The sequence below is a fragment of the Oryzias melastigma genome, linkage group LG4 (assembly GCF_002922805.2).
Source record: "Oryzias melastigma strain HK-1 linkage group LG4, ASM292280v2, whole genome shotgun sequence".
Taxonomy (NCBI): domain Eukaryota; kingdom Metazoa; phylum Chordata; class Actinopteri; order Beloniformes; family Adrianichthyidae; genus Oryzias; species Oryzias melastigma.
The window spans coordinates 12,619,885-12,647,672 of NC_050515.1; the positions used below are offsets into that span (position 1 = coordinate 12,619,885).

Below are 27,788 nucleotides of genomic sequence, written 5' to 3' on the forward strand. Positions count from 1 at the left end.
GGTGTGACTCTTCCGCACAGAGTTCTTCATGTTTTATGGTTTTAGGCGACGCATTCTGAGCTTTTTCAAGAACACATCTGTGCTTTCCTAAATTACCCCGGATCTTTGATCACTTCCATCGGATCAAATTTGATTTGCTCCGGAACTGCCCCGCCCCTCGAAAAGCTTAAAATGCGTCTAAAAGAAATGATGAGATCGTGTGACGGTTTTTCACAATAAAAGGTCAGATTGAGAGATTTTCAGAAATGTAAAACATGTTCTGTTGTTTCCTAAAGGGATGAAAAAAATCATAAAATTGGTTACTTAAAGATAAAAAAATGGGGATTGTGGAACCATAGAACTGCCTCCCTAAATTCCTTCCCAACACTAAAGCGAAAGCTGCACGGGAAAAGCCCTTTCTAATGTTGCATCCTCTAAAATCATTTTTGTTTTAAAAAAAAACAAAAAAAAAAACAAGAAAATCAAAGTGTCATGTACAAAATAAAATAGAGAATTCCTCTTTTCTTTCAGCATATATGTGGTGTGAAACAGTCGGCGTTCACACCTGGCAGAACATTCCCTGATCAGGGAGTCACAAATAAAGTGCGAAGCATCTACAGGACTAAACATTGCACAAAAATCTAAAGGAAAAAACAAAAACAGGTGCAGTTCATCCAGCTCAGATGAAGGAAAAATAAAACGTATGGGTCCTAAAACACACTCCACTTCAGCACAGCAAGGTACAAGACCTGTATATAACAGGGGATAAGAGTCAGATCAGTGTGTCCATCGGGTCATGCGGTCGACTGCAGAAGCAAACAATCAGTGCACATGCCGGTCTGCAACCGTTACAAGACGGGCCCTTCCGAGAAAGGTTTGTGCTGTGACGAGGGGAGGGCCTCTTTGAAAAGAAAAACCTCTGCAGAGATGCTACAATGAGAGAACGGAACAAGCAACCGTACAAAAAGCAGAGCCCCGCCCACGACTGACGGGACACTCAAAACAAGGCGAAACCAGAACGCGGTCGCACAAATTACATTCTTTTATCATTCGTGAAGTAGCATTGTACAGAGATGGAGGTAACAGAGAGATTTAACTGGAGTTCACTGCACAGAAGAAACCCATTCATGCATCCCTTTAGACTTCCCTTTACCCATTAGAGTTATGTTACACGTATCAAACCTGTGGAGCTATAGGAGGCTTGCATTTAGAGGTTTGAACTGTCAGTTTCATCATGCATTTAGTTTCATCTATAATATGTACAAAAGTCAGTGAGAGTGACCAGTCTTTAGCGGGATGAAAAGGAAGGAAATGACCGGAAAACTCCAAATGCTGGCATTATTGGCAACACAACGGTGAAGTCTAAACACAAAGCTAAACACTTTCAGGGACGTAAACCTTTGGAAACATGGAATCTGTAGACATTAACTTCAGACTTAAAGGAAAAATCCATCATTTACAAAAGCTCAGAATCAGGAGAAGGATCGTTTTTTATGGAGTGAATCAGATCTGACATCTTCAACTTTGGGTTAAAAAAAATGGAAGAAACTGTTTTTCGGTAAAACAGGAAAGTAAATATATGTTAAAGCAAAGCTGGATTTATACTTCTTTGTGGGTGTTTTCTGTTCTAAATTACTTGATTGTCATATCGCCAGCAGAACACTTGGTCGAGTTGTGAGAGTGGATTCGAAAAAGTGGGAAAATCTGATGCAGTCGAGAACCTAATTGAGTTTTATTAGAAAATCTCTCAGATTCTTAAAGTTTTGTCATCAATTTTAGAGAAATATGCTTTTTTTTGTTGATTTTGCAGCAATAAAAGTAACAAAAGTGAAAACCTAACTGTGAAGATGAGTCTTAACAGTAAAATTGCCTCCATTATCAAACGGTTTTAGAAAAATAAATCCAGCTGAGATTGTGGAAAGAGTTGGATTTTTCCTTTAAGGGTGTTTTTTTTTTGTCACAATTTCTTTTGCATAGGAATCACGGATGTGTTAAAGGCAAACAAAACTGCTGATGGAGCTTTTGCAGCAGTCGGTGAACAACTGGAACGCACTGTCCAACGGCGGAGGTAAACTCAACATCATTCATCTCTTCCCATCAGCGCTTTAGGTGAGTAAAAATGAGCACACAGAACATTACAATACACCCAGAAATGATATCGCACGCCTGCACAAGCCTCTCAGGGAAACTCTGACAAAAAAAAAAGAACACGGCGGCAGATTTATTGGCACTGACAGTTCAATTTCTGTTTAAAAGCTGGATATATTTGGCAACAGTCATTAGAGATGATGGTTGGTGACAAAATCCAGGTTGGACTGAGTTAAACCAGTCGGATCTTTAAAACATTTAAATTCTTAAAGAGAAGCTTTAGCTTCTATATTTCTCATCAAAGACAATAAAATACTCTTAATTTCATAAACTTTCTAATATAATCTGAAGACAATCTGCATCTCCTTAAGAGATTTCTCTGAGTGGTTTGTCCTGATCGATACGGAGAAATGCCTTTTTGTTAGAGATTCCCTGTTCTTAAGGAGCAAAAAGCCTCCCCATAATTGCATTCCTTCTCCGAAACCCTTCCATACGTTCCGTCTCTTAGAGTTTTAAAAAATAACAATTTGGCTATAAAGTGTGTCGCTACAAAATACAGTACATTGATTTGTCAAACAACAAAACCACAAACGTCACCGAGCAAAAAGTTTTTTCTCTCAAATACAAGAAAATGTTACAATAAGTTACGAAAATACATCGTCACGTCAGACACGAAAGTAGAAGAGTAGAATGTTACTGTAAGGCAAAATCAGGTGATTTCACAGTGACCACTTAAAAAAGATTAAGATTTTTTTTTCTTGTTTTAGTGTTGTCTGCTTTAAAAATTGAAGCCTTCCTTCACTAGGTAGGAGGATAGTCTCTCTAGGTTAATTTCACTGACTGAATTCTGACGCTCCTGCGTTCTAGTGAAGTAGAAAAGGCCTGACGATTCTCTGAGAAAAACCTCACCTCCAGCGTCATTTCTGGAGCGCCCGACTTTCTTTGATGTGAAGTTAAGCTAAAACTTGTGATGTTTGGACTGTTGGCCTGCAGCATGTCGACGTCCGAGAATGTAACATCTAACACCAAACAGCAACTATGGGGAGGTTTTGCACTCCTTCGTTAACCAAGTAGCTTAAGCACACATATAAATATGTTAGTAATAAGTACACGCAAATCACATCAGTGCAATTCTACACAACGCCTACAGACAACATTTTGGCATTAAATTTAGGTCATGAAATGGAATATAAAATCTTTTAACCAAATAAATAAAACGTATAAATACATGAAACATACAGTACCAGTTGAAAATAACATTTGGTTGGTAAAAAATAAAGCTTTGAGTGTGAAATAGAATTATGAAACGATGGGATAACACTGTTTTCCATGCGGGATCATAAGAAAACCGGATTTTTTTTCTTCTTTTACCAATGATTATAATAACAGGGTTAGCCCAGAGTCTTTGTAGCTTCCTGCTACAGGCAAATCAAGATAAATAGTGGATATGAAAGGAATATGAACAAAATAAATAAGCTGTCAAATGTGCATTTTTGGAATATATGTGGGGCGTGATGGGACACTGTAAACACAGTAGGCTAGCAAAAGCGCTGAGCGACCAGTCTTGTTCAAAACGATGGCAAGGTCATTCCTCTGTAAGCCACTGACATCTTTTTCCTCTTTCCCTTTAAGGTTACGCAACATTTCAGAGGGCTTCGCAGAGCTGAGGGTAAGATTGGACAGCCATGCAACGAGAGAGAGGGTTCATCCTGCCCTTTGTTCCACCCCATCAACAAGTTAGTGCTATGGTTTCCTCTTTGATCCAGAACGCGGCGGTCGGTCAGTTTGCTCACAGCCTGTCCATCCTGAATGTGTCCTCGGTGGCGGGGTCGGTGAGTACCATGTCTGGATCATTGAGCATGTGCAGTCCGTCCAGGGTGAGGGGGTCGATCTTCAGCTCGTCCAGAGGGAACTGGGAGTCTGCGTCGAAGCTGACGTCGCCGACGCCCGCCAGAGAGTTGGTGAGCTCTTTGGAGAGGCTTGGAGGAGACTCTCCTGTGACTGAGAAATGTCACATATGACACAAGTTTGGATCGTTGAGGATCCCAAACATGTATGAGCTCAAAATGTTATTTTACCTTAACAGCTACCAAATTCCATAAATTTTCCAAAAGAAACTTCTTATTAATTTACATCTAGAAAGTATCATTAACACATCTCAGTTAAAACCACAACTTTTCAAAAAATAGAACTACAACAATTTCTAAGCATTTAATCAGGATATAAATCTTCAAAAAGTTGTAAAATTAGTAAAAAGTTAGGAAAACTATTAAAAAAAAAAAATGTCTTTGCCGAGTTTGCTGAAAAACTTGCCCCGCAGTGGCAATTTGGGATATGTGACCATAGCATAAGGCATGTTGATAGTTGAACCAACTTATACCATTATAAATTCATTTTTAAATAAAATAATTTATGATCGATATTGGAAAACACCATATGGATTGAGACATTTTGCTATAACCTAAAAGCGACCATCACAGCGGACAAAAATTATCAAGCCATCATTACGGTCTAATGCGTGGAAACACTAGTGAGGTACCATGTTCTAATAATGTTCTGTTTGTATTATTATTATTATTATGTGAAAACAACAGTGGGATCACATTAATGAAACTAAAATGTGAATTGATTTGACAATAATTCTTGTGTACTTGTTTGTGCACACATTTCATTTACACTTGATTAACTTGCAAAAAAATCCTAGGAATGTGGAAAACTTCCCCCGCATTGTTCCGTAACAGGTATTTTTTTTATCTCTGAGGTTGAATTTTTGGCTAAAGATGTCCTGGATCGACTCGTGGTCAGTGAATCGGATCAATGAATTGTATCAATCTTACAGAAATTGTTAAAATGAGTCATTCCACCCCTTTTCAAAGCTACATATATTGACTTTTTCAATTTTTTAATTTGAGAACAGATTCAGCAAAGGTGTGATAAAGTGGCTACCTGTTAGGATTATGTTGGGGATGTTGCCATGGCTACTGTAGCCAAGCTGCTGCGAGTCTTGAAGGGTGCTCCCGGTGAGGCCCATCATTGCAGCTTGAGTGTAGTTGAGCGTGGAGCACTGGTTGAAGAGGCTGGACGAACTGATGGGACTCTCGATCATGTTGAACTGCTCCAACTATAAAGCAAAGACCCGTGAGACGGAGCGCACAGTCGGAGCGGAGCACGCTGTACGAGTTGCGTCACCTGGTGAGAAAGAGCGTTGGTCTGCCTCGACGCCAGCTGCTGATCATAAAAGGAGTCTCCGAAAATACTGCCCACCACAGGAATGTGCTGGAGCAACACAATTATGAACAAGTGCTTTAAAGTGGGCCGTCGCGGAAACAAACAGAATTATTATCAGGTGAGGTGGTAGTGGGGGGGGTGGTTACTAAGGTCCAGAAGCAGACATTTCAGCCGCAAAGCAAAATCAGACTGAGCAATGAGAAAAAGCACAAAGTTCTCATAAGGAGGACGGAGGGATGGAAAAAATGGGCGTGTTAGAGTCTAAATTAACTTATCGGAAGCACTACTACTGATGTTAATAATATTAAAAGGGGAAAAAAATTGACTCTAATGTGTAGATGAGTGTGAGTTGATGCGGAAACAAAAGTATGGACTACAGCAGCTCTGCTGAGGAATCAAAAACACTTTGGACCTGACTTACTACTTACTGCCCTTCAATTCATTTACCAGTGAGACACACAGAGTTGTGTCTGTAAAACAGGAAACCTAATATGTGCAGTCCATTTTGTGCATTTGAGGAGTAGAAGCAAAAAGATCAAATGGAGCGCGCACATTGTGGTTTATCAAATGTGAAAGAGGCTGTTTTAGTGTCTATATTTAGCACACCTGAAAGGCAGGTGCTAACTGGCACAACTTTTCGCACATGAGGCCCTCGCTGTCACTGCTGCCTGGAAGAGTAATCGCCACGAAAGGGAACAAAGACAAAAGCATCTTTTCTGCTTGTCTTATCGTTTGATAGAGGCACACATTTCGGAGCCGTATCTAATTTTGCAATTTTGTATCTTCAAGCCAATATAGAACCATCCCTAGCCACCTTTAATACGTCTGTGAGTTTCCCCCTATGGCTCAATAATGGTCAGCCCCGCCTGTGTTATTTATCAGTTTTATTAGAAGCATTTTTTTCCTTCATTCATTTGCTGTTCTTCTCATTCTGCTTCATGCATTTACTGTTTTGCAAATAATCTCACATATTAAAGCCCTTTAGGTGACCTTTGGATTTCTTTGCTTGGCAATATTTATATTTGTTTCTTTCACAAATTTCTTCATTTCCATTGGGGTCAAATTTCATTTCGAGGTTGCTTGCTCTTCAGCAGACACTAAAATGTCTTCTAAATACAGCTGTTTACATTCGCTTTTTATTGATGACCTGAAAATCTTACACAAACAGAAGTCAGTTTGTGCACAGACACAATTTTTTTGCTTTCTATTAAAGATCTTAGTAATTCAGGCCCCAAGTGTCTCCAACTTTACTTTTACTCTAATAATTAAAGTCGGTTGTTGATACAGATTTTTGCTATGACATCATTAAGGTCTTAGTGTAGCAAAGAAAGATTGAAACGAAAAATGTCAATAAGCTGAATGTTGATAAATGACTGAAGAAATGACAAAAAAAATGTAAACATGCTGGAATTTGACTTAATTCTTTGTTGCATTGATAAAAGCGTAGTTGAACACTAACAATGGAGTGAGTCTATCAGTAGCCTCCAAATCAATCATAACATAACAGATAATCAATAAAAAGTCAGGAATGACTGAGCATCTTTCAGTGTTGGTACTGTAAAAGCAGGTGAGGATCAGCATGCATCTGGAAGAACACACAGATGCAACACTGATCTTCTGACGGTGACAGAGGAGATGGAGGAATGGGTTATGCGGCTTCTGACAGCGTGACAGGCTGACTGCTGGTATGGAGAATGGAAAGCATCCTAACTAGCTACAGTTAGCCTTCCCCCGGGAGTGAAGCCCCTCCCCAGACACCAGCTAGGTTGGTGGGTGGGCTCTTACTTGAGGCGAGCCTCCAGGGGAGAAGCCTTGATTGGAGACTGGGGAGGTTGGAGACTGAGTGGCTGGTGAGCCAGTCTGATTGCGGTACTGTTGGAGGGAAGAGGGTTAGCTGGCACTAAGCCTCAGAGCTGTCACACACAAATCCTGAAGAATCAGCTGAGAATGAATATCGAAAAGGGACGGAAATGTTACCAATCAGCTTCAGACAAAGCTGGATGGCCAATTCGTTTCTGTGCAACTTTGAACTGACTAATCCAGAATCACGGCAATAAACCATTAATGACCTTAATCAATACATTTCAACTTTTACATATTTGTTCAAAAACTAACTTAAATAAAAAAGCAAACATAATATAGTTAAAGGATTTAAGGTTTCTACCTTTGAGGACCCATTTTTATGAGGATTTTTGTATGTTTTTCATTTTAAAAAAACATATTTTTGGTTCTGAAAGCCGTTTTTTTCAGAGTTTCTTGTCTCTCACCGAGCTGACTGTGATGCTGGCGGTGGTCTGGCTGTCCGGAGACGGGCTGCTTGCAGTGGCTGAACCAGAGGAAACGAGGGTTGGCAGGGTGATGAGCTGGATGCCCTGCGGGATGCCCTGCTGCTTCTGGATTTCGTTGAGGAGCTGAGCCTGGGCCTGAGCGGTCAGCTGGTTGAGGAGGGGGTACTGGGCAAGCTGCTGTTCCAGGGTTAACGACTCTGTTGGTACCGCCTGTAGATACAGCGAGAAGACCCAAAGGAAACCGGCTTATAACTCCATTTTATTCAAGAAATCAAAGCTATTATTAGACTGGCTGTTTAGAAACGAGCCCCACCTGTGTGATGTTTACAGGTGAGGAGAGGGTGGGCGAGAGCTGCTGCGAGGACTGTTGAAGATGGAGGTCAGAGGTCAGGGTGAGTGGCATCACGGGTGGCTGCCGGCGTTGTGCAGAAACTGTCATGGTGGGCTGGGAGGGGGTGGAGATCCCTGCATCAAAAAGGAAGAAACAAAGACGTGAGTCGTGAATCGTCTGTCAATCCAAAAGACGTGGGAGCTGAGGAGCTTAAGGAACAAAATAAGAGCTGAGTGCATCGATCTTCAGCTACAAATAGTAATTAATAAAAATAGTAAAAAATATAAATAAATAATTACAATTCAATAAACAAAGAGTTTATGTGCAGGGAAAAAAGTTTAATATAAACAAATTTCTCATTTAGAATGAAAAATTTTTAATGTTTGTGTTTCTATAAAGATGTTCAAGCTATGAGTGATAGAACCACAAAGGCACAGCATCAGCATCAAATGTCTTACGGGGGGAAAAAAAAAAAGAAAGCGCAACTTAACTATGAAAAATGGTAATTTTTAATGTTAATGCCACAGCCCTGAGGCTTTTGTCTTCTAAAGGAAAGTATTATTGCTATAAAGTTCAATATTAGTGGGCTTGAAGGACTGATGGTGTTTGGCCACAATATTCGTCTCCTTGAGAAGAGAAAAACATTTTTTTTTAAAATACACTACCAGTCAAAATGGGGTCCAAATCATTTGATCTGTAGTGAATGAAACAGCTTCAAGCTTTGAGGAAAAAACCCATTATTAAAGCTATGTTCACACCTATTGTGATTCGCGCCCAGAGATGTTTCAATGTTGAGTCAATGTACAGACACAATCTGAAGTCGTGCAGTGCGACTTGAGCATCAGGAGTGGTGCACCAATTTGGCAGCAGCGCAACTTGCAGAGTTAAAAATATGAACTTTGGTGAGGTCGCCACATTACATCAACCAATCAGGGACTCAGCTTTGGGCATGTGACTTGTTCAGTGATTCAATCAGAAGGTGGAATACAATCCAATATGGAGGATTGATCTGACCGTTCTCCTCCTAAACTTCCATCCATCCACTTTCTTAACCCGCTGTCTCCCTTTCGAGTTGCTGAAGCCTGACCCAGCTACTGTTGGGCGAGGGCGGGGTACGCCCTGGACGGGTCGCCAGCATTGATAAATATGGAGATAAAATTTGTGAAGTTTCCAGAGCAAGAATGGTTATTCTGGAAAACTGATTATAGTTGTTTACACCTAAGAGAAAGCAGCCGCCATTCAGCGGTGGGAGTGAAGCTCACCGTACCGGGAGAGTCTCTGAATGATCTCATGAACCCAAACATGGCGACGTGATTACCACTGTTTTTGTATAACTCTTTAAAATAAATACATCTGATCTCTAAACATCATCATAACTAAGAAATATTGCTTTAGCAGTACTAATCCTTGCAACTTTTTTTTGTATTTTTCTCTCTTGGTTTTAGAAAACATAAAAAAAGCAGCAGGGGTTCTCACCGTGGCTGCCAGCACTGATCCCCAAGTGGGTCAGGTTGGTGGTCAGGCTGCCTGTGCTGTTAGCCGAGCTGAGGGAGGGGAAGGATACGGTGTCATCCGGGTCCAGAGGAGTCGACAGAGGAGGAGGGAACTGAATGTTGGTCAAGTCGGGCAGGGAACCGCCGGTGTTGTGTGCAGCAGGGAGCACAGATGGGTTTAGCTCCTGGTCTGGTGATGGAAATATGCTGGAAAAGATACAAAGTAATCAGTCAAACAACATTCATGAGGATTGCTTTGAACTAAAATCAAGAGAGGAAACACTCTCCATGTCTCTGAAATGAGAAAAAACATGAAAACAAGTTTTAACAGAAACCATAAAACCATATAACAAATTACCATCAAATTACCTTTAAAAAAAGTTTATTGCTCAAAAAAATTACAAAAGGCCCAAATTTGAAAATGTTGTATAAGCTAGAGTTTAACAAAACTAAAAAAAAGGAATCAAATTACTCACTGAATAATATTTCACTAAAGATTGTAAATAAAGAAAAAGTTTAGGCTTTTATTTGCTTCAACATGATAAAATAGTAAAAAACAAAGATCTATACATACATATCATTATATATATGTACATTACAAACAAATTAAATTCCATTAAGATGGAATAACTAAGATAATACAAATGTGTTGCAGCAATGGGATAATATAGTTATTTAGCTGTAATAAATCATATTTAAACCGGTATGATAGGAAGCTTTAACGTTTCTTACCTCACCGTTTTTCTACATACATATGGACTGAAGGTAGAATGCAGGTTAACTTATAGAGCACACAATGAATAGCTTTTTGAAATAAATTACACTTTACGTTTATTCCGGAGAAAATTATTAAAATCTGAAAGTTTAGTCTAAGGTAGAAATCAAACGGTTTCTTCCTGTGTTTTGCTTTTTAACATTTCATTTTGATTTCTGCAAATTGCTTTTGGGTTCTTAAATATTTTTCTTACAGAAATCTGAAAAGGTAAATACTGTGGGACATCGCTGATTGGATGATGATGTCTGTCCATCAGTTCAACTTAAAAGTTTCATGAAACGATTGCTGCATATCTTCATCCAATCAGATGTAGACCAAAAAAAAAACTACCGGTATTTTTTTTGGTTAATTCTTGTAAGCAGCTAATATTCAAGGAAGTCTTTAATGTCAATTTGTTCAATTGTTGATTGTGTTACCTTAAAAGATTCAACTGAACAGTTTAACTCACTTAATTCCTGGGACGTCACATGTGTTTGGCTTCGATCCGTCATCCTAAGAAGAAAAAGAACATCAGCTGGAATTCTTTCCACAAAACCGTGACCCCTTTCTGCCCCCATAAATACCTTCTTGTCATCCCACAACTGTTCCTGCGCATCCCTGTCTGCATCCGACTCGGAATTCTCCGTTCCAGGAACAGTTAGCAGCAGCACTGATCATGGAAACAACACACAGTTCCTTTCTTTCAGATTTTTTTGTTAAAAGGAATCTTTCATCGTTGATGCCATTTGGGCAAAACGCACTGCAGCAATGAACTCAAATCTTTGTTCTAAAAATAGCAAGGTGACCACTGGACAAGCTGAATGGATGCCAGCCATTTTTGTTTCATTCTGCAGGAGCTTCAAACATAAAAAAAAGTCTGTTTACTGATCAAGCTGTCCAGAGCACTTTGGATCAGCTTAATTGAAAAAAATCTCTGCACAAATCTGAGTCACTTCCCCAAAACTCTCTGGAGATCAATTTCCATTTTCTTTTCAATTATTTCACAGAGTCTACATCTGATGTCAGTGGAGTTTTGATGCTTTTATTAGCACATTAATAAAGCAAAGCAGCTGTGTCTGTAACCGGATGCTCCTTCACCTCGTTTAGGCTGCAGCTCCTGTGACCCCCCGGAAAACGACTCCTGGGGCTTTGGATTCATGGCGCTCTGGTGCAAGGCAGAGTCTGAATTTGTCCTGCATGTGTTAGAATGACAGAACGTCAACAAAACTACAACCAAATCCCAGCGTTGATCTGCTGATACAACACGCATAAACAGATATTTTTTGGTTTTGATTGAACTGAATTTGTTCTCATCTCTGTAGTTGTTTAAGGCTGTACTTTTTAGAGTCAACAGCAACTTAAAACACATTTTTATGTTTCATTTTTTTGAGAATAGCTTTTCTCTATTTTATGTTGATTTTCTAGCAGAAAAGGGGGTTCTTACCTTCTCCAGCTTGTGTCTGGTGGTGGGGAGAGATAAACTGAGCTGTAGGGACAGCTGTCAATGTGACTCTAGTTAAGGTCAATAGTACCAATTAGACAAAACAATCTTGAATTTTAGGTAAATATTTTCAGGCACTCACTGTTTAAATAAATTATGATGCAGAAAGAAATGTCAATAAACTTTTTCAAAAACGTAGCAAATTGGCAAATAACATCTGTGCAGATAACTGAGCACAAAAAACAACATAAAGTATTTTATTTTGAAGCAAAACAAAAACTAGAACACTAAAGTGAAACAATCTGGATTACAGCACTCGTTAAAGGATATTTGGCGGCCATGTTTGTCAACTAAAAGTGGGCGGCGGTGAGGGGATGTGATGCGGTTCCGGTCACGATAAACACGGTCCACCAACCCGTGGTGCCTGGTTGTACGACTGGTATCCAGTACCGAGTTCTAGAGGAAGCACACCATGTGAATGAGGCCAGAAAAACAGGTTACTTTAAGAGCAAAACTCTGTTTTATAATAATTGCTTAAAAAAAAAAAATGCGTATATCTATATTTTTTTTTAAACGAGCCAAGCCAGGAGCCCAACAAATAATGATCCCTGAGCTCGCAAATGTACTTAAAGATGAGAAGCCATGGCAAGCAATGGGGTTATTTTAAAATTTAGGAACCAAATTTACAATGCTGGGAAAAAAGGCAAAAGAAAATAAACTTTCTTTAATCAATAAAACATGAGAAAACCGGAAATGTGCAGCTTTTACTGCTGATTTTCTGTCTGAAACTCTTCACACTGTGACTGAAATGAAACACGTTTCACCAATATGTTAGAAAACCTGTTTGTTTCCATTATTCCCCAACCGCTGACAAGGGTACACGGGTTTATTAAGAATGAAACAAAGCAAAAAATATATATCAAATTACCAGCCAGGAGAGGCTATGGGCTCACCTGAAAAGGCAGGTCAATGTTGCCATTTCCAATCTGATTGACATTGGGCAGTGAGCCTCCATAGTACTGTCCACGATTCTGCCCTAGTTGCAAATACTGGGTCTTCTGTAACTGCAACTGTGCAAAGTAAAATTGCATGAAAGCATGAGTGAATGATTAATCCGGATAAAAGAAATCAGAACGTAAAAAGAAAATGAATGATACATGCAATTCTACTGTGAAGTATCCAAGATTAGGACTACACAATCGATTAAAAAATTCATTTATTTTTATTTTTTTTTCCAATTAAACAGTACATAGTTTGCTCAGACTAATTTAAGAATCGTCCATGCAAACAAACTCTTCATAAATAAGTTATTGGTAAATTTCTTCCTATTAAATTGTCAGTAATGGTTCATGCTTTTCAAATATTGAACATAAAGGGTTTATTCAGTCAATAGATCAAACAGGAAAATATGCTTTTTCACTGATTATCAAAATGCAGACAACATAAACATGAATGAAAGAAACAAGTATGAAAGCCAAATTATGTCATGTAAAAACGTGGCTATAACACATAAATGTATCACAAAAAAACATTTTTTTTCACTTTCCTGACCAACACAAATTGGCAATAACATAATCAGATAATGTCGTGGATATGAGTATGAATGACAACGTAATAAAACGAGGCAAAATATTTCAAATAAGGTGTTTATTTGTTTTCCCTCTGTAGTAAATACAGTTCGGCTGAGGTCTAAGCTGACGCAGTGTTATGCGTCATTTCCAGCAAGCAGACCAACAATTAGCCCAAATATTTCCTGGCACTATATGCATAATGTGTATTTTGTCATAAGCTGGCTGAGAAACGGTGGAATGAAAAAGAAAAAAAGGGGGCAAAAGATGAAAGGAGGAGTGCAAGGCTCCAATAACTACAAATATATATTTTTATTAATCCTTTTTTCCATGATTTACACACATCTTGTGTGAATATGAAGTAATGTCTACTTCCATCTTAACAGCAATCAGGTGAGTTAAAGTTGCAGCAGATTGTAGAAAAGGTTAAGAGCTTTGGAAAATTGTGTAATTATCCAAAACAATTAATAAAAAAAATCATACAATCCCACAAGTGAGCTGGGATTAATCAGCGGCAGCAGCTGCTGAAACCTAAGTAGGTCTTCCTTCCTTATACCTGGAAGGAAGACCTACTTCTGACAACATGAGCAATTTCTATTTATGTTTAAAAAAATAAATAAATAAAACAAAAATAACAGAGCCTGATGTGTTATATTTAGTCCCCCTGTGGTTTAATTTTGGTTAAAGAACTAGTTCAATGGCTTGACCACAAAACTTCAAACATGAAACACTTAAAAACAACAACAACAGCAAGATGCATGATTATTAGACATGTAGGTCAACACAAAAGTTCTTCAATTTCAGTCTCACAACTGACAGATTTAGAAACAGATTATTAAGAAAACATACTTTTTAATTAGTTCCCTTTATATTGCCATTTGTTTATTTTTATATTTTTATAAATAGTACCCAAAAAACAAACATGAGGTTACATGTTAACAAGCTGGTGCCTCTCATATTTATCTTGGGGGAATAGGGCTACAAGTGGTGAGGCAATTTGCACTTGACAATAAAAAAGGGCTGCAGCTGTTCATGCTAGAACTCCTCAAAGTTTCCTACAATGCCCCAAGCCTCATATCTTTATTTAGGGATGAAGAGGCAGCCTTCTTTTGCTACTCCACTGTTCAGAGCTAATGCAATCTAGATCAGCTTCACACCTGAAGCACACCTGAGAGCCCTCTGATTTAGTGTTAATTAAGGTTTTAGGACCCACTCAAACGAAAGTCGTGTTTGTAATATGATGGAGTACATGTATAAAACAAGTACTTTTTGTTCAAATTGTAAAAAAGCTTGTAGCTGTAATAAAGAAGTTTCTACGGCAAGCCGCAAGCTCCCTGCTCCACTCCAATCCGATGCAGACATATTTGTTTTCCTCGTCTGATATGGCACCTGGCTCAAAAAGTACGGCTGGATGGCTCAGATATTGCTCACAATTTTTGTTGCACCGGTAATGTTAGCTTAGATTTGTGAGGGGTTGTAAGCTAGTGGGAGAGAATGTAAACAGATGGATGATGGGAAGCGAGGGCAGGCTTACTCTGCGCCACAACTCTTAGGTGAATTTCTAATAAGATACTGTCGCTCTGCAGAAATTATATCCTAAAAAACAGAACATAATCCTAATGAACAAAAGCCACTGGAAATACGTTTTACAACGATCAAAAGATGATTGGGGTGGGACTTTAAAGGTTTTCAGTTAAATATTAATATAAACATTGTAAAGTAGAAAATGGCCTTTTCCCAACATGTTATGTGGTCCCAACTTTTCTGTAAATGTTCTGTAACAACAGGGTGAACCTGTTATTTAAAAAATGAATAATAATGAACTCCTTCAAGGACATGGGCATGATTACAGTCTGTTAATGACAAAAAAATGTGTGTATTCCCTTAATATTCCTCATATTTTGTTCCAATTTTTTTTCTAAATCTAGTTTTTCATTTTTTCTGACTGTTAATTTCCTTTAATAGCTGATTAATCCTACATTTTTGCCCATTTTACACACGTAAAGTGCAAATAAATAAATATCACATTTTACCTGCCTAATATGCATTATGGCCTAATGTTTACAACTGGCATGCGTTAATAAATGTGTTATTACTAGTTAATAAAGATTTAAAAAATTAAAACAATGTCATTTAAATTGTTAATTAAGGTGAAGTTAGCTGTGCAGTTACCTGCGGGAGCCAGATCATCATCTGATTGGCTCGCTAAGCTATCGTATCTCCACCATCCCAGTCAGCGCTGCTCTATTTTGGTTTCTTGTAGCTAACTCCCCCCGCGTGCTATCATGCGGTGATTTATCCGTGTGTTAGCAAACAAATTGTGAGCAACGTCTGCTGAAAGAAAAAAAACCCAGCCACGGGCGAGGAAGAAGCAGGTGCACATAATTCACATCTCTAGCAGAGAGCTAGCTGAGCTAATAAAAAGCTGTCGGGAGTCTTGACGGGAATCCCTCTAGCTGCATGTTTTTAACAGGCGCAGAAAACAAACATGGTGATGATACGCGGATGCGTTCGGGAGAACTTCAGAAATGTACACAGAACCAGATTCATCTCCGCAGTGTTCGCTTGCTGCCACACAGCCCTGCAAAACCCTCTGTGTTCGTCCGGGGCGTGGGGGTCTTACCCGCGCGGCTCTGGTGATGTTCAGGTCCTTCATCACTTCTTCAAACGCGGCCGTCTCCTCCGCCTGTTTCTGATTATGCAAAGCGATTTTTTCGCTAAATTTGCGAGGATTATTCGAGGACGCCATTTTTCCCTCTTCTTCTCAATGGAATGTTACGCTCCCCTCCGCACCAGAGCCCCCTGGTGTCGTCATTACGTACGGACGACGTGTCTATTAACTCAAGGTTGAAGATAGTCTTTATGTTTTTTTTTATTTTTTATTTTTTTTTATTACATAATTACCCCCAATTTCCCCCGAAAAAATAGGGGGGGAAAGCAAACTTCAAAATAAAAGTAAAAAAAATCATTTAATTTAATTATAATGTAAATTTAAAATTATATTAAAAATGTATCAAAAAATAATAAAAAAACATTACAAAAAGTTTTCAAGAGGTGCACGATTTCAGGTTATTATTCGATGGTGCGTTTTTTGTCTTTAAAAATATTAAGCCTTTTATCCTTTATTGTGAAGTCATTTTTTTAAATTATAAATAAATCTTCAAATCTTCAGGAAAAAACTTTATTCTACTGCAATTAACATATTTATGAAACATTAAACCTGGACCTCTTCTATTAGACAAATTTATCATTATTTTTTCAGAGTTTAACAATTTTTACACATATCAGTTGGGTATCCTAGACTTTTCTTAATAACAAATGCACTTTTATTTCACATCATATTAATTTTCATTGTTTTTTTTGTCACCAGACACTTTAAATGTATGTTTTATTAATTATTTATTATTTTTAGTTATAAGTTTTTAATATGGTTTGTTTAAGGTAAGAGTGTTGGATGGACCAGAACTTTAAAATTCATTGTACCTGTGACAATGACAAAAAAATCTACTCATTCTGTTCTATTCTATTCTATTGTAGTTTTCATAAGACTTTTTCCATGGCTTCCTGTCGCTTCAAACCCATTACTGTTAAACCTCGGAATTCTCTGAGCCAGAATATTCCTAGAGGACCAGCACAAGAAGGACGGCAGCAGCTGTACGGATAGGGTGACTTTTACTGAGATTTCCAGGAAAGAAAAACAATTGCGGTGTTTTTTTAAACTGGGCCTTTCAATCTTGCAGTTTAACTCAGAAGTGGGTCCTAGAACTGCAAGATTACAGAGTGCCTCAGCTCAGTCCTTCAATGAGTTCTCTATTCATGTTTCTATTTAAGAAATCGGAGTATAGTTGTTGCTTTTTAAAATCCCAGATTCCTTTCTGCTGTTTAGTTGGAAAGGGGATATTTGGATAAAATTAGAAAAATAAATGAATTTTGGCAATATAAATTTGCTGTAAAATGTAAATAAAGATGTTGTCATCACATCAAATCCAAATTAAACAGCAGGACTGAAATAAATTTCAGTAATTTACATATTCCATTTTTAATAAAAAGGGCAACACACCATAACCCAAGACACTTTAATAAATACTTGATTTACTTTGAAAAACAAACTGTACATAGATGAAGTGATCAGATTTCCTTTGATGACGATAACAAAAACTTGTTAGTTGATTTTCAACTGTAAAAAGCAACTAAAACAGGTGACTGCTTTACTAAAGAAACTTGATTTTAAAGTTTGGACATTCTCAAGGTGTAACATATCACCAGAAAGCTGGGGATGAGCTTTGAAATGAATGCTGGTCAGAAAAAGTAATCAGCCATTTCTGCTACATTTGCCCTAAAAATGCAGTGGATTCAAACAAAATGTAGCTAAGTGAAAAACAACAGCAAAAAAGTTGTATTACTAAAGATTGCTACCTAAATCCCCCAAAATTTGCCTGCACTTGTAATCCTACTTTTTGGAAACATATGAGGCACAGAAACTTATGCAAAAGGAAATAAAACTGCTAAATATATGAGTTAAAAAAAGTAATAATGTATCAGGAATTTGAAGTAAGCTTACTATAAATACTTGTATGCTATTTAGTGTAATTTCTTAACAAAACGGTGGATTTAGGAATTAAACAGATAAAAAAATCATTAAAAAAATAATTTACGTAAAAAAAAAATAAAAAAAACACCCAAAAGACCTCAACTGATTTGAGTTCGAATATCTACATAAGTTCCAGCACTATGCAGAACTTTTTACTATATGAAAGTTTTGGACTGAAAAGTTTGCATTAAATATATAAAATGCTTCTATAAGTAATTAAGTTACACCAAAATAAAAACAAAGGTAGAGTTAAAATATAACACTTTTAATAAAGGATAACAGAGAGCCACACAAACATGTACATTCTCCTCAAACCGTGGTAGTTTTTGGTGTATTGCACTTCATAAATATAATGTGCTTTCATTGTTACAAGTTAAACAACACATACTAAGGCAGACGGGACAGTTTTCAAGAAAATCTTATATGTGTCATTTCTCTCAAACAAACGTTAGTATAGTAATCATTGGTTACAACGTGGAAAAGTGCAGCAAAATCATGAACAAAAATGACAAGAGATTACAAATTATTAGAAGTTTTTAAGTTGTAAAGCTAACTTTAGTAAAAGATCAGGAGCAGTTTGGTCATTAAAGTGTGAACAAATACATACTCCCATAAAAAATAACTCAGAAAGTAGCTGCCATAAGCGCTATGCTTTGTCTACTAGAGGGCAGTGTTTCTGGAAGTTTGAAGCTCTGGAAACAGATCCATAAGTTTAAAAAAAATAAACACCAAAAATGTAAAAACAAAGCCTTCCTAAACTGTAATGTCTTCATAAATTCAAGATCTGAAAGTATTAGGAAACTAGAGGGAAAAAAACTACAACAAGTAGGAAGATTTCAAGCTGTCTTAGTGTTTTTCATAAAATCTGAGCAAAATAAATAACTTTACAATCAAACAGCCCCAAAGCTTAATAGTCTGGAAGTAGTTCCTGCCCTAAAATATTTGTTAGGACAAAACGTAAAAATACAAATGTGTGCAATTAGTAACTCAAGCCCTTCAAGTAAAACTTTTGTTTTAAGTCACTAATAACTGGTTTGTGTTTCAGGAAAGTGCTTTGACTTGGTAATGTTTGCTGAAGTAATTTCCCCAAAGAAATAAATGTGCATGACTGGATTCATAGCATTCAAACTAGAAGTTATTCTAAAATGTCCACTTGTTAGAGGTTATTCCATATGAGTATATGAGCACATTGATCACCTGCTAAACATCATAAAACCAAAAGAGTTCAAATACAGAAAGTGGTGTTGAGAGGTAACCTGTTCACACGGTTCAAATAATGCTACTTTTTCAAATCTTAAATAGAGAAACACAAACAGACGAGCCTGGTTTGATCTAAATCAGCGTTCGCCGACAAAATGTAGAGTAAAACCTTCATTGTTTAAGACCACACTCTTAACTTTGCGTGTCGTTCTGTGGGAGTTTTAACGGCGTGCAAGCGATTCCGGCAAAGGATTCTGGAAAGTGCAAATCTCTTTCCCATTCGTCTGTTTGTGTGTTGTACACCTGGACGATGCTCGTGACGTTATTCAAGTGCCAGTTGTATCCTCCTATGATGTAGATTTTTCCATCCAGTAGGCAGCAGCCTGCCTCCGACTGACCCGCTCGCATCGGCGTGACCGTGGTCCACTGGTCGTTGTCTGGAATGTAATACTCAACCGCCAGCACGTCAAAGCAACGGTCCACGTGGTCCATGCGACCGCCCAGAGCGTACACACGATCGCGGGTGCTGACCATAGCGTGCAGCACTCTAGGTTCGTTCATGGGGGCTCGGAAGTTCCACTGGTCCGATCCCGGATCGTAGCAGTGGAGTGTTTTTTTATCGTCTACAGAGACGCCGTAACCACCCGACACGTAAAGCCGTTCTCCGAAAGCGGTGCCGGCGTGACCCCATATTCTGCGCTTCAACGGCTCGACGAAGGACCACTCGTTCTTTTTGGGGCAGTAGCACTCTACGGATGACAGGCTGCCGGATCGATTGCGGCCACCCGTGGTGTACAGCTTTCCCTGCAGCACGCTCAGCTGAAACTGAATGCGAGCCTCCTGCAGGGACTGGATACGGAGCCACTGATTCAGGTGTGGGTCATAGCGAAAGCAGCTGTCGACGGCTCCCTCCCCACTCCGGTACTGCAACTGCTGCCCTCCGACTATATACACAAAGTTATCGAGAACGGCGACACACGCATGGCTGCACCCCGTCTCCAGCTCTGTCAGCTCTTTGAACTGTCGGGAAGCAGAGTCTGGAAGATAATACACTTTAGTGCTCACAGTGCGATCGTTGTCAGTGTATGGAGTTCCACCAAAGGTAATAAGAGACATAACGTCCGAGCGGATGAGCGTTCGGACAGACTGCATTTCATGCTGTCGGAAAGGAAGGATCTGGTAATTGAAGGCCTCAAGAAGATACTGGCGACAGAGCACGTCCTCCACCATGATGTCCACCGTCTGAACGCTATCCACCAACTCTGAGGAACGCATGAGTGGGAAGCGCACATGGCAGAGCACGCTACTGGCAAGCGCCCGGCGGGACTTGTCGTACTGGAGCCACCTGACAGCAGCACGGAAGAGATCAATTTCACGACAGTTCTTCAGTTTGTTGCTCTGAAGGAAGAAGATGAGCCGCTCCAGGGGAATGTGCAGGAAGTCCTCCTCCTCTGCAATCTGCAGGAAGTGGCGGAAGGTAAAGGCATCCACCGACTCTTTGAGGGAAGACAAGCTGAACGTGGTGGCCATCTGTCCGATGTGAAGGCAGGTCTCCACGCTCATGGCTGATTTGAGGAATTCTTCACAGAGCTCGACGACTGGAACCATCTGGAGGAACACAGCTGCCCCGAGGACATCCTGAATGCATTCCAGGTCTAAGGTGACTTCAGAGCTGTAGGCAAAGTCGATGATATGCTTGAGCCCCCGAGCAGACAAGCCCTTCAGCTCAATGGTATCTTGGGTCGACTCCCTCATGCCTCCAGTAAACATAGCTCTGAAACACAAAAGCACACAAGGAAACGCAAATGAAACACCTTTATTCATTTACATTTTAACTTCATCTAAAGCAAAAATTTAGAAGTTGTATGTTTGAAAAGCAAGTTTTCTTCAGGATCATCATCATTAGGAGCAAAACACTGTTTCCTCCCTAAAACGCAGTTTCCCTTTCACGGTCACAGATTTGGTTTTGGCGCAAAAATAAAATCTCAAGGGACTTCCTGGTAAAATAAAAGTTAAAGGGGCCCTACCATGAAAATTCTACTTTTTGAGGTTTTAAGTGTATTATACTGTTCATTCCACTCTATAAAGAACCCCAAAGTGGTATTTTGATCCGTTCATGCATTTAAGAGTAATCCTCTAAAAACCTGCACTGTCCGCAGCAGCCCCTCCCACACCCAAGCGGTTGGTGATGTCAGCACGATGCGAACCGCTCCCTCCAGGAAGAGTCGGCTCTGCCAGCACCGTCCCCAGTTAAACACCAACACTCAATTTCTCCACTGAACTAGTGGTGATCAGCAAAAAACTTTCATTTTAGATGCAGAATACCGTCTATCTTCCAATTATGTCCTGTCTTTAGTAAATTGTAGTTCAAACAGAGACACCCCACTCCTCCCCCCTGTCGTGCAGTCGTGCAGAAGCCAAGTGTATTTGTGTGGTGAAGCAGTGTAGCGATGGCCAGGGCTACTAAAGGCAGATATATGGTATTTGAAGAAATTTGGATACTGTTTATTTTCTTGGGAGAAACGAAGAAAGAAACACTCTGGGATAACATCATGAGATGAGCAGCAACCACATGCAGCGGTAGGCGGAGCTTCAGGAGTCGAGTCGTTTTACTTCCGGGTAGGAAAAAACTCACAAAAAATATGCTTTTCAAATACAGGGTTGCATCAGGAAGGGCATTTGGCGTAAAAAAAAAAACTCTCTGCCAGATCACTGATGCAAAGCAGTTGGTGCTGTTTCGCTGTGGCAACCCCGAATGGGATAAGCTGAAAAGTGAACAGGGAGTATGATGGGAATTCAGACATAGCCCCTATTTTTCTGAATCTCTTAATTTGGAGGGTTAAATGGGGGGTAGGAAAAAGTCATAAGAGAAGGTGCATTCGGAACATCATAAAAGTGTATTTTAGAAATGTCGTTAATCTGAACTCTTTGAATAGAAGTCCTCCTATGCCAGAGTGTAGAACAAACAGGGAGCGTTAGGTCTCCTGCTTCAGACTGACCTGAAGTAATCACTACAGGCGGCAAGCACAGCTTTATGGACCTGGAAATGCTCTTCGTTTACAGCCAACACAACGTCCAGAAGTTGACCCTGAGCTCGCAAAACCGACAAGCCCTGGAGGAGCGTGGCGCTGTGGCTGGGAGCGGAGAAGGAGCAGCGCAGCGTGCTATTCTTGTTAGCCATACTGCAAAGAGAAAAGGGCCTCATTACCATCAGTGAGTCAGGACATAATTTACCCTCCTTTTTTTTAAACACATACAATTCACACTGACCTTTACTTGAACTATTGAACTTAATCAGGTGTTTAGTTGTGTGTAGAAACTGTTATCTTTTGATGAAATGTGGTGAAGGCAGCAGTAATGTGCGGATATGGAGGGCTGATAGTGCACTGATGGAAATGTAATGTAATATTTTCAATCAGATGGAGCAAAATCCTTTCATAGTTTACAATGCCTTTTCTGTAGAAAGAACATGTCTGTATACTCACACAATCAAACCCTTTATAGAAAACGGAATTTGATCCACAGGCCGAAATCTAAGAAAAATTAAATAACTAAATAAAAATACAAAGATTTTCTGTGCAAAGTTTTTTGTTGCCCTTAAAAATGTAAAGTTATCAAAATATTTGTCCTCTAAATAATATGAAAAATATTAATATGGTCAAAAATACAGTAAAAAAATAACCAAATTGTTCAAAAATTGACTGTCTTTGTAGAGTTTTACGTTAAGATTTGTTTTTGTTTACACTAAAAATCAAAATCAAAGCAGTTTCTGGTTGAACATATGAGAAATTAAAGATTTTACGTATTAAATCTACAAATACCCTTTTGAGAACGACTCCAATGAAAATTATGTTTTTGGTGTTTTTAACATATCCTTGTGACATTTTTCTGATTATAGAGCACATATTAAAATAAAACTAAGTTTAAAAATCACCTTTCTGAGTATTTGTTTAAATTGTAAGAGTAGACGGAAAAATATAGTTTGAAAAAGAGCATTGGAATACAGAACAAGCTCCCTGCTATGCTCCAGTCTGATGGAACCACTTGCAGATAAATAGATCTGCACAGAGCTAGCATCTGACTCAAAACTGTACGGCTGGATAGTGCCGATATTGCTCGCTGGTAATGTTAAGCTGCATTCACACCGAACGCGATTCACGGGTCAAATTTGCGTCCCTTGTTACCCGTCCAATAATGTATTCCTGAGTTTAATGCCATAGTCGTTTGTGGGAGGAGCTACAGTCAAATGTTTTTAGCCTGTTCGCTACATGGAGCTGTGTAAATCTCATGTACTATGTATAGAGGACACGGATGATGTTGAGAGATCAGGTTTATTTATTGTGAAGACATCTAGAAAAACATCGGTATACAAGTCTATACGTTTAGGTTCATGATATAATTCAATGATTCTCCCGGTTCAGGGAGCTTCACTCCCGCTCTGAGAGCTGCGTCTGTATGACAGCTCCCTCTGCTGTGTTTCTTTGCCTTCCTCTCCATCTATCACCGGTTCTCTGTCTGCCCGTGTGGCAAGCAAGATGTACAGAGTGGGGCAGCTGGCCAGCAAACAGAGAGTGCAAACACCGGTGCTACAGACTGGTGACCTCTCCAGGGTGTATCCTGCCTTTACTCAACAGTAACAAGGATGTGCTCCAGGAACCCCATGGCCCAGGAGGATTAGGAAAATGGATGGAAGTTCAGGACAAAAACACTAGCATGATTGGATGTATATTCTACCCACTTATCAAGTCACTGAAAAAGTCACATGCCTGAGTTTTTGATTGGTAGATGCGACGCATTGACCTTACCAAAAGTCTAATATTTGAACTATTGCCGCACGGCTCAATTTGTGCCCTGCCGCTTAAATCATTCTGCTGCCGTGCTTCCGCTGTCATGCAAATTGCACCTCAGGACCTCAGATCGCATCTGTATCATTGACTTAAAGTTCAAACTGGCAGGCTCTGCCACGCAAATCGTGTTCGGTGTGAATGCAGGTTTAGAGTGGGGTTGTTGTGAGAGGCTGTAAGCTAGCAGGAGAGCGTGTAAACAGAGAGCTCTGAACAACAGGGAATGGGTTTCTTTGTGCCAGCGGTCCCGCCAAAAACTTAGAGGCCAATTTCTAATGAACTCCTGTCACCCTGCAGAAACTATGTTCTAGAATACAAACAGGTTTTCTGATTTGGGCTAAAAACGGCATAATCATAATTAAAAGACCACTGTGAAGGCTTTTACAATAGATCAAAAGATGATCAAAGTGGGACTAAACATTCAAATCAGTTTGAAAAAATGAATTCCTTCCCATCAGTCTTACTTTCCCACAAAGCTTGAGCATTCACCACATGAATCAATTCTAAAAATAAAAAATAAAAATCTCTCAAACTATTAAAGACCATCTTCAGTGAGTAATGAATGCTGGGTAATACAGTGACCTTTAGCAGCCAAAACGAGGCCTTTGGTGGTTAAGATTTTGACACAGAAGCTTTTCAGGGTTGACATCTGATAAAATGTATGCATATAAGTGCCGCTTCCCACCAACTGGCGTGCATGCTTCTGTCAGTGGTTCCTGCACTCAAATAGAAAGTTCGTGGGTACTTAGGGCTGAAAGGCTCACCGCTAACTCCAGATGTCAGAGATGAGTCTATCAGCTTCCATCTAACCGCAGACCTTCTGAATAGACAACGGACAGAGGGCAAGACTTCACCAGTACATACAAGAATAAACAGTACGGGAAGCAGAAAATTCCAACCAGTTAATGGTACTTTTCAGAAAATTAGGATGTAAATGAATGAAAACAAAGACTGCATACTCAACGTGTACAACAGCAGGAAAAGAGATGTAAATGTGAGTTTAAAGTCCCACTCTGATCATCTCTTAATCTATTTTGAAAGTGTTCTCATGATTATCAAATCAAACTTTATTCGTTTAAGACTTTCCAACTCATGTCAATTTAAAGAAAACCAAAAGCAAGACATTACACACAAAAAGTAAAAATTTTAAAATATTTACATATCTAAAACCTATGCAATGCACATTATACTGTTTTTGGTCAAAATTAATCTATATATTTTTAGGACATAGTTTCTGCATAGTGGCAGGAGTTCATCAGTGTTCATCTCTGAGTTGTTGGTGAAACTGTTGGGGCGGAGTAAGCCTGCACTCATTTCCCATCATCCCTTTCTTAATACTCTCCTCCTAGCTTACAGTGGCTCGTAACCTCAACCTAACATTACCAGTGCAACAAGAAAATAAGTACTCAGAAATGCAATTTTATCTTATTTTTCTTTGAATTTTTTCCTCCATCAAGAGAAAAATTACACAGGAACATATTAATAACACAATTTTATTGGAGTAGGCCTTCAATGCCTAAAACTTTATTTGTCATATTTGCATGAATATAAAGTATTTGCGACCTACATGGAGTGGCTGCAAAAATAGTTTCATAATGTATTCTCACTTCAGTATATCTTTACTGCATGAAAGCTTTACTGCTGCCTGCCATAAACACTTTCTGACAGTGAGTGTTTGCTCATATTACATTTGAAGTTTGAATTTCACTTCAATTTAAACGCAAAGTAACTAGATTTTGAAATGACATCCATTATGTTTATCGATGTCAAGAAGCTAAATAATTCATCTCACCTTCTTTTAGCTGCCATTTTTAACCAAGATTCAAAGAAACACAAATGTATTATTTGAAAAGCTGACATTTTACAAATAACAGAGAAGAAAACCTGCAGTAAAAAATATTTCTGTCATTAGTGCGAACAGGAAGTTCAAAGTTTTGACATCTTTGTGTTTTCACGATGACGTATAGACATTCACCTGCAGCTGGAGGCCCGACCAACGCCTCGGTGTTTCCTACATTCTATCCCCAACGAGGAGCTTCCCCACGGTACACACACCGTGGGAACGTACCGTCAAACACAAACACCGCTCAGTCCATTCAGTCAGCCCGGCTCAACTCACCCGCTCTGCGAATGTTTCGGAACAAATTCGCCGTCCGACTCCGCCATCTTCTAACGCGGGCCAGCGATCATTGGGCATTTTTTTAGAAAACGGGAAATTAACAGGATGTCAGCGGGAGTAATAGCCCGTTCATGATGGTTTTAACCCTCCCGGAAGCGCCTCATATTAGACACGAAGGTGACCGTCTGTCTGTCGGTGAAGTCCTGCGGTTAATGGCAGCGGTAACCCGTCCAACTGCCGTCTGTGGAGCGAGCTGTACCTGTACTTCCACCGAATGACCACCGGGAGGCGCCAGAATCACCAATCACGAGTTAAGGATGAAACAATCCGGCAAGTAAAACCTTAATAATTATTTAAAAAAAGAAAAAAAAAACAATAATACAAGGGATATGCTGTTTAAATAGTCACCCTAACAGGTAACAGGTTACAAATAAAACAATATATATATATATTTTTAGAAATTTAATTATTGACAGACATGTACATAAACAAAACATGCATACACTGTAATGTATGTAAATATTTATGGTTATAAATTTGAATTGTGTGGGGATACACTTAGCTGTGTTAGGGAATCAGATTGAAATAGAAACCAATTAATGTCTAAACACAGCAATGTGATTTGGATGTTTCCATGTGTGTATTTTTTATCTATAGTAGTTGTATGGGTATCTGAAACTGAATGTGTACTCCTTAGGGAGGTAACAGGGTGAGGGCACTAAAGTGAGAATTTACATCACTTTTACTTCCTCTCACTCCCTTTTGGTTATTTCTTATGTACATTTTTTTCTTTGCCTATCTTTTCTTTTCTTCATCCGTTTTAGTAACTTCAAAACACTCCTGATTTGTTAGCTTTGCAAAAACAGCAATAAGAAGTGAAAAGGTCCTTTTCCTCCAGCACATTTTTAAAACATGCATTTCTGTTTTTGTAATTATATGAAGTTACAGACATTGCATTAAAACCTTACAAGAAGTACTGAATAAAGTTTTGCCCTCTACATTTACAAGACTAGAAACTGGTCTTCAGCATATTTTTTTCCCCCAAAAAATCTTTCTATGCTACACATTTCTGCAGATCTTAGTTTTATGACTCAGAGTAGGGGCTGCACGGTGACCTTTCTGTGTGGAGTTTGCATGTTCACCTTGTGCATGCATGGGGTTTTCTCTGGGCACTCCAGCTTCTTCCCATATAGGCCAAAAACATGCTTTTTAAGTTAATCGATTTCTCCAAATTGTCCCTAAGTGTGACTTGTAAAGTGTGTATCCCACCTTTGTCCAACAGTAGCCAACTTTTTCTTACCCTGCATACAATGGGTTAAGAAAATTGATGGATGGACTCCAATTGCTATGAAACAATTAGGGAACTCTTTCAACAATTTTTAATTTTATTTTTGTATCTGTTGATGTTGAGAAGAAGCTATTAAGAGGAACTCACATTTTGAGAGTTGATTGGTGTAAACAGAGATAAATGCTTCATAAAATGGCTGTAGTAGCTTGTCTGTGCAGCTATACATTAAAAATGTCATCCTCATTCTTACAAAAAATGTTTTATATATATATATATAACTGTATAATTAGTTAAAGAGACTGGTTTGCCCTCTTTAGCATATATAGAACTAATGTATTCATTTTTATTTAAAAGTGCTTCAGCAGACTTAAATTTTAGTCTAATCGAATTTGTGAAAAAGGAGAGTTAAATCTTCTGAGAAATGCAGCTACCTTAGAGGAAAACGCTGCTATTGTTTTACCAATTCACATAAATCAATGGAGCATATGTTAGTCAAACAGAAAAAAAGATCAACCACACGCACGTTTCTTTTGCTATGACTTGTCCTTTTTCACATTATGTTTCATCAACCTTTTC

General features: G+C 38.9%; 2 protein-coding genes across 4 annotated transcripts in view; both read right to left on the reverse strand.

Annotated features, from left to right (window-relative positions):
• crtc1b (CREB regulated transcription coactivator 1b) overlaps positions 1-15,988 on the reverse strand; it is a gene marked incomplete in the record, with an annotated part of 17,054 nt that extends 1,066 nt beyond the window's left edge. Inside the window, 14 exon segments of the mRNA XM_024279200.2 lie at positions 28-4,068; positions 5,014-5,188; positions 5,257-5,343; positions 7,081-7,167; positions 7,563-7,793; positions 7,897-8,048; positions 9,391-9,614; positions 10,631-10,674; positions 10,746-10,831; positions 11,260-11,354; positions 11,606-11,667; positions 11,933-12,058; positions 12,556-12,672; positions 15,794-15,988. Of these exon segments, the coding sequence (XP_024134968.1) occupies positions 3,857-4,068; positions 5,014-5,188; positions 5,257-5,343; positions 7,081-7,167; positions 7,563-7,793; positions 7,897-8,048; positions 9,391-9,614; positions 10,631-10,674; positions 10,746-10,831; positions 11,260-11,354; positions 11,606-11,667; positions 11,933-12,058; positions 12,556-12,672; positions 15,794-15,919 (1,824 nt within the window).
• A 2,019-nt stretch (positions 15,989-18,007) lies between these two features.
• klhl26 (kelch-like family member 26) lies at positions 18,008-26,491 on the reverse strand. Of its 3 annotated transcripts, XM_024279031.2 has the most exons (4): positions 25,925-26,491; positions 24,570-24,622; positions 21,961-22,143; positions 18,008-20,735 (listed from the first exon to the last, which is right to left on the reverse strand). In XM_024279031.2, the coding sequence occupies exons 3-4, from the start codon at positions 22,140-22,142 to the stop codon at positions 19,154-19,156; spliced, it is 1,764 nt and encodes a 587-aa protein (XP_024134799.1). In that variant the 5' UTR covers position 22,143; positions 24,570-24,622; positions 25,925-26,491; the 3' UTR covers positions 18,008-19,153. The 3 variants fall into 3 exon arrangements, with proteins under 3 accessions (XP_024134799.1, XP_024134798.1, XP_024134800.1); XM_024279030.2 differs by lacking the exon at positions 24,570-24,622; XM_024279032.2 differs by lacking the exons at positions 21,961-22,143; positions 24,570-24,622 and having other exon boundaries at positions 25,925-26,490.
• Positions 26,492-27,788: the final 1,297 nt, after the last annotated feature.

Coding starts and splice junctions, on each gene's coding strand:
- klhl26 (XM_024279030.2), bottom strand. CDS start 25,971: ATGGCGGAGTCGGACGGCGAATTTGTTCCGAAACATTCGCAGAGCGG. Junction 22,144..25,924: donor CCGAAACATTCGCAGAGCGG/GTGAGTTGAGCC, acceptor TTCTCTTTGCAG/TATGGCTAACAAGAATAGCA. Junction 20,736..21,960: donor GCCTGTAGTGATTACTTCAG/GTCAGTCTGAAG, acceptor TTTGTGTTTCAG/AGCTATGTTTACTGGAGGCA.